At 29.3% G+C, this 14,200-nt stretch overlaps 1 protein-coding gene across 1 annotated transcript in view; it reads left to right on the top strand.

Moving 5' to 3' along the window:
- The first annotated feature begins 8,833 nt into the window (after nucleotides 1-8,833).
- LOC117170788 (dynein beta chain, ciliary-like) overlaps nucleotides 8,834-14,200 on the top strand; it is a 33,464-nt gene continuing 28,097 nt past the window's right edge. Inside the window, exons 1-3 of the mRNA XM_033357826.1 lie at nucleotides 8,834-8,837; nucleotides 12,035-12,722; nucleotides 12,787-13,508. Of these exons, the coding sequence (XP_033213717.1) occupies nucleotides 8,834-8,837; nucleotides 12,035-12,722; nucleotides 12,787-13,508 (1,414 nt within the window). The remainder of the gene's footprint in view (nucleotides 8,838-12,034; nucleotides 12,723-12,786; nucleotides 13,509-14,200) is intronic.

The following is a 14,200-nucleotide window of genomic DNA, read 5'->3' as shown; positions in this document are numbered from 1 at the left end:
GCTCTTTAAAGTTCAGAAACAAACTGGAATATTAATTCCAAATGCAAAAGCTTTTTATAGAGTAAAATGCTGTTTGTGATTTTGTATTTTTTATTAACTCGGTATTTCGCTGAAAGTCAAGAAAAACAATGTATGAGGAAAAATGTAATGTGATTCCCCCATATCAAAGTTTGCTTTACATCACGAGTAAAGTCTGTGTGTTTGTGTGTGGAATAATTGTTGTAACTGTTTCACATTCAACTCTATCTATTGACTAGAAACAAACAAATTCGCGAAACGTGCATTCATGCTGCTGGACTTTTATCGCAAAACATTAAAAATGTAAATAATTTAAAAATTCATGTCAAATTTCAGAATAGGAAAATTCCCGAATAATAAAATTGCTGACAGGGTCTAATGTTACTGAATTTGAAAATTCTAGACAAATAATTTCCATGCTATAAAATATATCTCGTTTTATACTTTATTAAATTCAAGTTAAGTCAGATTAGTTTATCAATTAATGTTATTACACCTTCCGGGTACCTGCTCTATAGGTTATGGGCCCAGAAAACAGAAGTGAAAGATCGTGAATAACAAGAAACATTCAGTGCACGTGAAGGAGCGTATAGAGTTTAAATTTTTTGTTGTTGTCAAAGTTGTCGAAGCTTGCGAATAAAGACGAGTTCAATGGGTTTAGCTAGGATTGAAGCCCTGAATAAGGATAACTTTGACACATGGCAAATCCAGATGGAAGTAGTGCATAGGAAACCAGCGATAGTAAAGCGAAGTCCGATATTATTCTCGCCTCAAATCTGTCAGAGCTCAATCAAGTCAAAGGATGTGAAAGTTCGCAGGAAATGTGGTTGAGGCTGGAAGGCAAACTATACCAATCTCGGAGTCCGATCCGGAAGGCCACATTGCTGAAGCAACTGATTTTGCAACGAATGCAAGATTGCGATTATGTCCGCAAACACGTACATTTTTGCACGCGATCGATAAATTAACTGAAATGGAAGTCGACATCCATCCCGATCTTTTAGCGATTCTACTCTTATACAGTTTACCGAACAGTTTTTAAAACTTTCGATGTGCTATCGAATCAGGCGATACGTTTCCAGCGCCCGAAATTCTCCGTATTAAAATCATCGAAGAAGGTGATGCTCAAAATAATAAGGTACGAAGTGCGGTTCAAGATGTGATGATCGCGAAAGGACGTTGGAACGGGAATAAAAATAAACCGGAAAAAAAATTGATCGCATGGTAAGGAAGAATTTCCTGATCGATGTCATCGATGCAAAGAAATCGGCCACAAAGCTAGGCATTGTAAAATAAAAGGTGGAATGGACCGATCGTCGGCGAAATTAGCCAAATGTTTCGTATTGTGCGCGAGCGAAAATTGCTTGGACAAGGAATCGGCGTTTCAAGCGAAAAGTGTACATCGCAGTGATAGTTGGTCCCTGGACAGCGGTTCGACATCCCACTTCTGTAAAAAATTAGACAACTTCGTGGAAATAACTGATTCTAAACCCGGAAATCTTGATTTAACTACTGATGCGTCATCCGAAATTATAGCCGGGGGAAAAGTGTAATTCACAGCTGGAGAGAAGAAGAGTGTGACTTTACAGAACACCCTTCATGTCCCTGACCTCCGAAGTAATCTTCTATGCATCACGAAGATTACCGGTAATAACTGTAAAGTGATGTTTAATAAAAACTGCGCAATGGTCAACAGTAAAGACTGTCATACAAAACTTTTAGCGGATCGAGTACAGGGAATAAGTCGGTACTTGGATGTACTTGGCTGTGGATACCAGGATAGATATTGCTTTTGCAGTTGGTGCTCTGAGCTAATTTTACACAAACTGCAGTCATACCCATTGGACAGCGGCTAAGCGAGTTCTCCGTTATTTGAAGGGCACCATGAATCTAAGATTGATTTTGGAACCAAATAATGATCCACTAAAGGGCTATGTTCACGCAGATAGGGCCATTTGTTTGAATGACAGAAGATCCTACACCAAATTTGTTGATGGAGAGAACGGTGGCTTTATCCTAGACAGAATCTGAGTATATGGCACTCGCTGAGGCAGCTAAAGAAGCAATAGCCCTACGAGGTTTCCTAGAGGAGATCGGATTTGCTTGGCCGCAATAACCATTTACAATGATAATTTGGGAGCGTAGAAGCTTGCTGAGAATCCAGTTTTCCACGCTCGAAGCAAGCATATTGACGGTCGACATCACTTCGTTCGACAATAATTTAAGGAGCATCTGATCAGAATCGAACATGTGTCTACTGAAAATATTGGGGCTGACATATTTACAAAGGAGTTGCCAGGGCCGAAACATAGAAACTATTTAGAACTGTTGGCTTTAGGATTTTTTTTTAATAAGAACACTCACTTTTCGGGTGAAAGTATTGTAAAGTTTGCGAAACGCATTTGAGTGTTCATTTGTTCACTTCCTTCGTCTACTTTTGGAAGAGGAACGCATTCTGTAATACCTCTGTTCTTATACTTTATTAAATGCAAGTAAATTCAGATAAGTTTATTAATTAATATTATTCCACCTTCCGGGTACCTGCTTTATGATAATTGTATAAAAAAATAAGTTTGAAAACATGTGCGCGTGGAATGAAAAAAATATTCCCAATATTTTCCGTGAACCTGATAACATTTTCCAACCAAGCTTTACAGACATTATTTCACCACCGATTTATCTGAATACTTCATAATTCATTTATTTTTATTAAAAATGATACTATTTCAGAATTTTTTTTATAGTTTCTGTTAAATACTATGCACATTTTCAAACAAAATTTTTTATTCAGAAATATATTTTGAAACCGTTATTCTAAATTCAAACGTTAATTTGAAAAACTTTTCTTTTATCAAAATATTCCATTATTGTATTTGAAATAGACAAATAATATTTATCACAAAACAAATTGGAAATTTTCGTGTTCAAATATTTTATATTTCGGCAATTCTCATTTGGAATGTTCAAATTTGGTAATTATATAAACTATTAGCAATTTCATTATTCGGAAGTTTTCCAAATCGGTAGATTTATAAATTGTTCGGGAATTTTATCTTCGGTAATTTCACGATGAGGGATTATATTTCGGCAATTTTATTATTCGTAAATTCTTCAATTCGGAAATTTTACAATGTTAATAATTTTTTCAGATCTTTTTAGACGTCCGTGGTTTAATAAGATTTTTTTATTGAAATAGTTTGATTTTGAGGATTAACAAATTAAACTTGTTTAATTTCGATGATCCTGATGATTCTGGGAATCAAAAGTTCAGCTTTTCATTCCTCAGTGTCCAAGTTAAACAAGCTTCACATGTAAAGCATACAAATTAAAGAATTTAAAAAGATTTTTTAAGGATTAACAATTACATTTTCTACAATTTGGAACAGTTTCAATTAAAAATTCTTCAATTTTAAAGATATATTAATAAAAAATCTTATATCGGAATAATTTAATTTATAATTCTATCTAGTCTCAAAAGACGTTAAGAATTTCTGTTATTCTCTAATGATAACACAGATTTCTTAAATAATTTTAATACGTAAGACCAGGCAAAAGAATGGGTGTATTTCTGAAAAAAGATACTTCTTTCGATCTCTATGATAGCTTAAAGGAAAAGCACCCAATCGGCAATTGGAAGTTCTGTGGGTCGATTCTTAACGGATCAAAGGAGAAGATTTTTTTCAGAAAAAAATTTTATTGAAAAAATGTTCAATTTATATATCCATCTAGTCTGAAAAGACTTTAAGAATTTCTGTTATTCTCTAATGATAATACAGATTCCTTAGTAATTTTAATACGTATGATCTGGAAAACTAATGAGTGTTTTTCTGAAAAAGAAGGGAATCGTTTTTATTTTAGGCCACAGATTTTCTTGCTAAATTTTTTTTTTTAAATGTGCCCTTTTTTGAAATTCCGTCATGCACATTAAATATTGAGGATTTTAAATTGCAGATCCTTTAAAACGAAGAATTTTCAATCGTAAATTTTTTAAATTAAAATTTTCAAGACAAAAATTAAAAAATTATTTTTTTACAAATTCGTCTTCTTAGCTTTCAAGTTCAATTTCTTTAGTACGGGTCGCACAGTGGGGCCAAATGAGGTGTCCGCGGACAAATTAACTTTCAGCCCAAACTCTTCGACCGATTAAACATTTTTTTAAAATTAAATGTTATGAAATTTTTAAAAAAGTCGTGCAGGCATATTTTTGAAAAGTTGATATTTTTTTTTTATTTAATCATAAATATCTATTTAAAAAATCTCAAAAATGCCATTTTTTGGAAATTTATCAAATTGATGCAAAAGGAAACAGAATTAGTGGGGAAACTTGTCTTGAATGATGTGCAGCAGTATCAGATATTTAAAAAATTGTTTATAATTTTTATAAACAAATCATTCAAGAAAAGTTAGATTTTTAGTAAAAATTATTTATAAATTCTTTATTTTCGAATAGATTTGTGTTGTTTTTTTTAACAAAAAAACGTTAATATCTTCCTTCTATGATACTTGGTTATAAAAAATAGCATATATTTGTTTCAACAAATTAAATAAACAAATTGATTATTTTGCCGTTTTTCAACATATAAATTTCGTTCTTGCAAAGAAATGCATTCATAATTTCTTGCTAGTAGCTCTATATAGTTATTTTTAATTAATACTTTAGAATTAGAAATTCATATTGAAAATGTAGTAAACAAATGCATTAATTCGTTATTTTCAATTAGATTTGTTTAGTTTTTTTAACGGAAAGAAGAATAAATATTTTGCTTGTAACTTTTTTGCGAGATTCTTTGTTTTAAGACAATTAGTGTTATTTGTTTAAACAAAATTAATTAACAAATGGATTAAATTGTCATTTTTGAGTAAAAGGAATTTGTTTCCTTAAAATCAAGATCCGATATGTTAAAATACTTCTTGATATGATATTTGGTTATAAAAATTAATATCTATTTGTTTAAACAATATTAAAAAACATTAATAAAAAACGTAATAAACAAAGGCATAATTTGTCCACGTTATGGAACATAATTTTTGTTTTCATCAATTAAAAGTGTATAACCAATATACCTTTAATGTAATATTTTGCTGTTAGATAATAATTCATCATTTTTAAACAAATTTAATAAATGATTTACTTTGAGGTCTAGTTGCTTAGTAATGTTAAAAAATAACTAAAAAGTTTCTTCAAGTTAATTTGTCCTTGGATAGCTCATTTGGTTTTTCAAAGTAAGATTATTCATCAAGAGAGGGCAATTAAAATGAAATTAGGAATATTTTGCAAAAATGAGCTTGAGAGATCTCTTTGTATATTTTTTTACTATACTGAAAAAATTTGAAAAATTATTTGTCACCAAAAGGACAAATTTGTCGGGAAGCTATTTGGAAAAAATCAGATTTTTTCTGGATTACCCTAATATTATGTGCTATAAACTATAATTTCAATTATATAACTACTTTTTTAAAAATTTGAGTCGAAAGAGAAATTTGCACTTTCTTTGTTGGCAAAAAAAGTGACAGGAAGAAGCGATAAAGTAAAAAAAACGAAATAAATGTCTATGAAGTAGGGAAAGGATTAAAAAAAGTGCACTGTCCAGAATATTTATTTTATATAATTAGAGTCACTTCATTCATGCCTGTAATATAATAAACAAATAAATAAAGATTTAAAAGTTTTTCATAAATTTATATATAGATTTATCAAAAGTACTATTAGCAATTATATTAATCCAAACTGCGTTAAACTGGAAATTTTAATTATAAACTTTAAGGGAAAAATTAAAAAATCCATTCTTTCTTGCTTTTATTTAGATGCTGTTAAATCGAAAACTTTTAAATTATCTTATCCATTATTGAAAATTTTCAATATTTTTATTTTTATTGTTTTTCTCTGAAAATAAGTGTCCCTCACAAATTATGTCAATAAAAATCATTTCATGAAAAATCAGTTTTATAGTTTTTGAACAATTTTAAGTCGTTAGCGTTTTGCACCAAAAAATAACACTTCAGATGAAAGTATTATTGTAATTTGAACTAGATTTCAAATTTGGAAGAATTTGTAGGCTATATTCATGTTTCTTTACAGGCAATCGAATATTTCCAACAAAAATTTAAAAATTTGATTGTAAAAAACATTAACAATTAAAAAAATTTTATATTGTATTAACGCTTCAGTGGTATTATAAACAAAAATAATTAAATGCGAAAGAAAATTTACGACTTTAAAAATTATCGGTACTGTTAAGAAAAAGTTAGTGGATTTCAAAGAAGATTACAATTTTTTTGAGAACCTCTTTCAATGTAAAAAAAAATTGATTAAAAAATATTCTCTCTTCCAGCTCTATAAAAATTCTTTAAATAAGAATAATTTTCCCATTTAATAAAAAATCAAACATTCTAATTTGACAAGATAACTGAAAAATGCGAAAATGTCCTCCTTTAGTTATAAAAAAACTAATCCAAATTTCACCCCTTCCAATTCAATAGAAAAAAGGAAAGCCCCTTCTTCCATTCAGCAAAAATTGAAAACCAAAATAATTCCCGTTAAAAATAAAAAATTATTCTACTAATTAATGAATGTGAAAAAAATGTATACTTTCCTTGTTACTTTAACCTTTTTTAAAAAAATGAATAATTTGTTCCTTGCGATAAGGAAAGACAAAGTTTTAAAAAATTGTGTAGGCAGGAGGGAAAAAAATAAAAAAATCAGGTTGCAGGTTCAAAAATGTTTATTTCATCCATTAAAGGTCATTATACTTACAGCTCAGCCGAAGAATTTTTATAATGTTTCTGTAACACAAAATAAAGCCGATGATTTACTTATGTCTCAGTAATTCCAGTTTACACTTCTAAACGTATAATGAATATATATTTATAATAAAATTGATTAAAAAGCTATTCTTATCCCAGATTATTTTATCACAGATTTTAAATTAAAATTTTCCTCAAGATAAAAGAAAAAACAGAATCTAATAACCATAACATTTAATAAAATTGGCTTTATTTTTCTAATTAGAGAAGTTGAAGAAAAAAGTAAAAAATTCTTTTTCCATTTAGCTTTTATTTAGACGCATTTTAGAGTATATATTACGAAAAAGATTAACCAATATTATGTTTTTATTAATATGTTTTGTTCTCACATTGGGTCTCAACACTCTTCTGGCAGAACACAACGATTTGAAGATACATTTTTTATGTATCCTGGCAAACATTCACAGACAACACTGCATATCTGAAAATAAAAACCACATTAAATATGAACCAGATATTTAATTCTGATCGCAAAAAAATTAAAAATTAGATCAAAATTCTTTTATTAGGGAAATGAAAAACAGTTTCATTTTCACTTAAAAGGAATCAAATTAGAAAATACGATTTGATAGCCTAGAACACAAATACGTGTGCTGCAAGAGTTAGGAGTGCGTTTATTAATTTAGATTCAATTAACAGTATTAAGAATCATTTTACTCATTTAAAACTTTTAAAAAATTCGATTCTGAACATTTTTAATATTACAAAAAAAAATATTTTAACGTTAAAATCAAGCTCACCTCAGGACAAGCAGGTGTTTCAATTTGATAATTGCATGTTTTCGGGCAAGCAGTCCCACAAGTGTTGAAAACTTCATTTTCACCACAGTACTGGCTTGGTGGACCTTCAAATTCTGTAATTACACCATTTCTTTTTATTTTAATTACATAATACATATATTTATCAATTCGCACATCCTCTGAGGTATTCAGTCGGCACTAGATACCTTCTTGTGTAGCTGCTTGGATTTCATAATTCCACTATGTATCACCACACATTCTTCCTACAATCGCAGTACCACACACTTCAGTCGCACTCTTGAAAATAAAATCGCGGATAAAATTCAATGTGCCCTGTATATCATTATATAAATAATCTTATGATTCCTACTTTCATTCTAACCTACAGCAATCTGCGAGATGCACATTCATGATCTCTGAGATGCTGCTTCGCTCTTTCATTCATAATCAAACACACCCCTTGACTACCATGTGATTCATTACCATTCTACTCCTTTCTAATTCAAATCCAGTATCCATTTATCGCCTGAAACTTTTCAGGATTAATACTTTTCGACAACCAAAGTTTCAGTCCATTCAAAAGCTACTCTTTTGCTTGTATTATTCATTGTTTGAAGTATTCAATCCGAATATAAACTTGATTCTATAAATGCATTTTGCGAGTCGAAATCATACACAAATTAAGTAGTTAGTCATCGTAGGGTGAAGAGTTGAGTTACAACGTCAGTCCCACCAAACTTAGATCACATTTTATTTGCGTATGTTTTAGAAGTCGACAGTTGGAAGCATCGAAATTTCTATTTTAGGTTTTCCACAAATATATTTGAATTTTTAGGAAAACAATTAAATCTTTAGCCAATTATAAAGTATTTTCATTTTTGGAATCGCAGAAAATTATTTAAAGTCTTTTTAATCGCTTAAGACAAAAAAAAGATGAATGATGACATAAAAATGGTTGGAATTTCAATTAAATTTTCAAGAAAAGAATCGCAGTATCAAAACAAAAAGTAATAGATTTTTGAACCAAACGTTTTTTCATTTAATTATAAAAGAGGGTATACCCCCACCCTCTCAACAGATAAAGCAAGTTAGTCCTAAAATGTTAAAACATCTTGAAAATATTTTTAAAATATTTTTAAATCCTTATAAATTACTCAAATCAATTAAAAACTTCATAGAATATTTAAAATAACATTAAATCATTAAAACTCAAAAAAATAATTGTGTGACCATAAAAATTAAAAAATTATTATGTTAGCGTTACACCGGAAATGGGTATTTAAAAAAAATAGATTTTAAAGGTCCATCATTTCTTAACAATTTTAGGTTATTTGAGCGTTTTGCACCAAAAATTTATATCTTATAACAAAAATCATTATAGTTCAAACAATATTTTAATTTTTTAAGACCAAAATTTTATTTCTTTGAAGCCAAAATTGGTTTCAAAGAATGTTTTACCCGTTTGTAAAATTGTAGGTTAAGGTAGCGATTTTTAAGAGATATATAAATATGAATTAAAAAGAAAGGGTTTTTTTTTAAAGTTTTGAAGACAATTTAAGGTTATGTTCTCGAATTGGAAAATTCACGAACAGTTTATAACATAATCGATTGTAAAAATGTATATATTTCGATAAAAACAATTTAAAATTTTGTTTTTCAATTTATATTAATGCATTTCTTTTTTTAAATATGGATAGTAGTTTTTTTAAACTATTTCCCTTATAATAAAAAATTTTATTCTTGTATTGTTCTTTTGCATTAAGAAGCTTTAATTCGATTATTAATATTTCAAATTTAAACCATAATTTTAAAAAAATACATTGAAAGTAAAGAAAAATGTTCTATAAAATATTTAGTTATTGTATTTTTAATAAATAAATGAGATTAATTAAAAAACAGCTTTTTAATTGATCATTTTCGTTAATTAATTAATTGTTTAAAATTCAAACCATAATTTAAAAAAAGACATTGAAAATTTAAAAAATTTGAATAAAATATTTAGTTATTGCATTTTTAATAAATAAATACGATTAATTAAAAAAGAGTTTTTTTAGTTTTTTTACTTTGTTCATTTACTAGCGTTCGGAAATTTGTATTATTATTATTGAAATTTGTCAAGTTAGGCTTTTTAAATTCCGGCAATTTTATAATTTCAAAAAAAATTTTATTTTTAATACTTTCTTTTTCTGTAGTTTGGAAAAATCATAATGTTTATTTTTCGGGATTTTGCAAATGTGCCTAACTTTTGACAATTTTAATTAAGTTATAAATAATCAGGCAGGAATAAAATATTGTTTTATAAAAAAATTACTCACTGGCTGATGCAACCGCCACAATTAATAAAAGAGCGAAAATAGGGGACATGTTGACAACTTTATGAAATTTAAAATTCAACTGAAATTCTCATTCCTGTGAGTCCTAGTTTTATAATACTGATATCTCATATACAATCAAGTAGCCTTCAGAATGATTGCCTCCCTCTCTTCCTCGCTAAATTCGATGGACCCACAAACTGGCATTTTTTTCAATTTTGTATAGACCTTTTTCATTTTATCATTCATTGTGCAAACTTTAGGTAGACGGTGATAATGAGAAAACAAATAGTGTTCTTATCGTTAATTAGAGATAATTTTGATAGTCTGAACATCAAATTAAAAAAAAATCAAATCAGTCTTAAATTTAATTTATTCATTTAATAAAATTTGATTAATTAAATTAAATTTAAATAATATTCATAAATATTTTTAAATTTTCAAACGAATAACTTCAATTACTCTTCAATATTTTTTATGAAATTTGATTTCTTAAAATAGGGGAGACCACCATACAGTGAATAATGAACCTACAGTAGATAATAATTAGTTAAAAGCAAAAATATATGTAAAATCGTTAATTTTAATATTAATTGGTTAACGCATATAGTATCCTAGCTATTATTCAAATTGAGTTCGTTATTTAACAAACAATAGTATTTTAAATAAATTACAGTTGTAAAATTAAGGTGGCCAGCTTAATCAATGAAAAAAATTTTCGGTCATTTCCTGATTTTTTCGGGTTCGAAAAAAATTTTCAAGGTCATTGAATTTAAAAATGTTGAAAGTTTTAAAACTATTTTTTTTTCATTCGAAGCTCTAAATTGAGATTAATTCTCCTTTTATCTCGTATTGATAACAATGTTTAAAATAAAACATTTTTCTCTTCCAATTTAGTGACAAAAATAAAAAGTTATATCTTTTATCTGATATTTAAAAATACGAAATTCTTCCCCAAGGCGCTCATTAAAAATATTAAAAAGAAAAAAATAACTTCTTTCAGAAATAAAACAAAATTCTGCTTAAATTTAGAAGAAAAAAAAGATATTTTCTTTCTCACAAATCAATAAAAATATTCAAAATAAAAGCTGTTCTCCTTTAACTCAATAAAACTTTAAAAACCAAAAATAGCTTTTTCCTAATTCAGAGAATAAAATAAAAAACCAAAATTTAGTTTCGTTAAACTCAACATAAAGAATAAAGTCAAAAAAATATTCTTCGAATTTATAAAATACGGAAAATAAACATTTCGTCCCATTAACTCAATAAAAAAAAATTAAAAGGAAAGAATGTTTTCTTGAACTTCAGAAAAAAAATAGAAATTTTCGCGCTACCAATTTAGAACACAATGGAAACTTTACGATTAAGTTGTTAGCGTAACATATTTGGTTAAAAATACGAGATTATTTTTCCAATTCATGATATATTAAAATGAAAAATTTTTCTCTCAAACTTCTCAAAAATTTTAATAATAAAAAATCACCTCTTTCAATTCAGAAAAATATATAAATAACCAAAATTTAATCCCGCACTACTTAATCAAAATTTTAAAAAAGGGGTGTCCACAATTTTCCACCTTCAAATTCAGTGAAAAGAATAAAAATAAGAAATTATTCTTGCAGTTCATAAAATATTGAAAAACAAAATTTCCTCCTTACCGAATCGATAAAAATCTTAAAAATATAAATGTCCCTCTGCTAACTCAACAAAAATTAAAGTATTAAAGTTCTTCTTTCGAATCCAATATAAATGTAAAAAATACAAAATTTCTCAGCCTTAGATTCAATCAAATAAGGAAAAAACAACAAAATCCATAACCAAATCTTCTCTCTTCAATCTTAATAAAAATGTTTAAAATTAAATGAAAAATAAGTAGTTTGTTCTTCTAATTCAGCAAGTAAAAATATCCTCCGCAAACTGAATAAAAATATTGAAAAGAAGAAGAAACTCTTTCAATTCGGAAAAAAAATAAAAATAACCAAAATTTTTTTCTTCCAATTAAAAAAAAAAGATTAAATCAAAAGAAGTGCCCCTCCAGATCGAAAAAACATGAAAACCAAAATTTTCTTCCTTCCAAAACTATAAAACTGTTAAAAATAAAAAATTATGTTTGCAGTTCATAGAATATTAAGGAAAAACAGTTTCCTCTTCTAATTTTAGAAAACAAACCGATATACAACGATCTGAATCCTAAAGCCGTGACCAATGATGAACTTTTTGGAATCATCAATCCAGCCACCCGAGAATGGAAGGATGGTTTATTTTCTGTGATAATGAAAGAGCAAGCTAATCTTGAAGGTCAAAATCCTAAATGGATCGTACTTGATGGAGATATTGATCCAATGTGGATTGAGTCACTCAATACAGTCATGGACGACAACAAAGTCCTGACTCTAGCCAGCAATGAAAGAATAACTTTGAATCAAGCTATGAGGTTACTATTTGAAATATCGAATCACAGAACTGCTACCCCTGCTACTGTTTCTAGAGCTGGAATTATTTACATCAATCCTCAAGATCTAGGTTGGAATCCTTACGTAACCAGCTGGATTGAAAAAAGAACATTGCCGAATGAAAAATCTAATCTGGTGATTTTGTTTGACAAATACATTTCACAATGTTTGGAAACACTTAGAACAAGGTTCAAGAAGATTACACCAATTGCTGACATGGCTCATGTCGAAATGCTTTGTCATCTTCTTAACTGCTTATTGACATCTGAATTGACAGCAACTGATTTCATTAAGGATGACTATGAAATGTATTTTGTATTTGCATCCGTATGGGCCTTTGGGTCCTCTATATTCCAGGGTCAGACTGTGGATTATCGGGTGGAATTCACCAAATGGTGAGTATTAAAATAGAAAATTCTATAAATGTTAGATAATATGATACAAGTCTTCCCTTTTCAGGTGGGTCAACGAATTCAAACAAGTGAAATTTCCTGTTCAAGGAACAGTATTCGACTATTACATTGACTCTGAAACAAAAACCTTTGTATCTTGGACTCAACGTCTTCCAAAATTCGAATTGGATCCAGATATTTCACTGCAAGCAATTCTTGTTTACACATCTGAATCAATCAGGATCCGATATTTCCTGGATCTCCTGATGGCTGAAAAGTATCCTGTAATGTTGGTTGGTACAGCAGGTAGTGGAAAGACGGTTTTGGATTCAGAGAAACTACTTCAGCTTTCAGAAAACTATGCAGTCGCGAACGTACCTTTTAACTTCTACACGTCATCTGAGATGCTTCAGAAGATACTAGAGAAGCCACTGGAGAAAAAAGCTGGCAGAAATTATAGACCACCTGGTAACAAGACCCTGGTGTATTTCATTGATGACATGAACATGCCAGAGGTAGATACATATGGCACAGTTCAACCTCACACCTTGATTAGGCAACATCTGGATTATGGACATTGGTATGATAGGACAAAGCTGACCTTGAAGGATATTCACAATTGTCAGTATGTTAGTTGTATGAACCCAACAGCTGGGTCCTTTACTATTAATCCAAGATTGCAGAGACATTTTTCTGTATTTGCTGTCAGCTTTCCAAACGCTGATTCTTTGACCACCATATATGCAAATTTTCTTACCAACAGCTATGAAATTTCACTACATCTTCAACGTGAGAGACCTATCAAATTGCTTTCAGGGCTAATTATTTAGTACAAATGAATGTCTACAAGTACCTTCTGATGTTATCAGATTGTAGTTACACGAAATACATCTTGTGTATGGGGACAAATTGGTTGATGAAAAACATATCGAGAGTTTCTACAAGTTCCAAATTGACATTTTAAAGAAGAACGGCGAGGAGATTGATGAGGGAACTGTCTTGGAGAAACCAAACATTTATTGCCACTTTGCAGGTAAAATAATCAAGAAAAGAGGTTTTCCAAAATTGATAAATGATCACATCTTTTAAATAAATATTTAATTGCTGAATGAAGGTGACGTTGGAGAACCCAAACACTAGGCAGTCTGATAAGTCCCTGAAAAATGAAACACGGAGACGTTTCTTTGGCCAAAGTCGGTTTTATTTTTGAACATACTCTTCTTTTAGGTCGATACAGCGAGTCCAACGATTTTCTAACTTTTTGATACCGTCCGAAAAGTACTCGATCGGAAGGTCTCCAAAATACGCCTCAGTTTCAGCTATGAGCTCCTCATTTAAGTAAAAACGCTTACCGGTGAGCCATCTCTTCAGGTTAGGGAACAAGTAATAGTCGCTGGGGGCCAGGTCTGGTGAATACGGTGGCTGAGGAACCAATTCGAAGCTGATTTCATGCAATTTTGCTTGTGCAACTAAGCATGAAT

Source organism: Belonocnema kinseyi, chromosome 4 (genome assembly GCF_010883055.1).
Source record: "Belonocnema kinseyi isolate 2016_QV_RU_SX_M_011 chromosome 4, B_treatae_v1, whole genome shotgun sequence".
Taxonomy (NCBI): domain Eukaryota; kingdom Metazoa; phylum Arthropoda; class Insecta; order Hymenoptera; family Cynipidae; genus Belonocnema; species Belonocnema kinseyi.
This window is presented reverse-complemented; position numbering and strand designations above follow the sequence as displayed.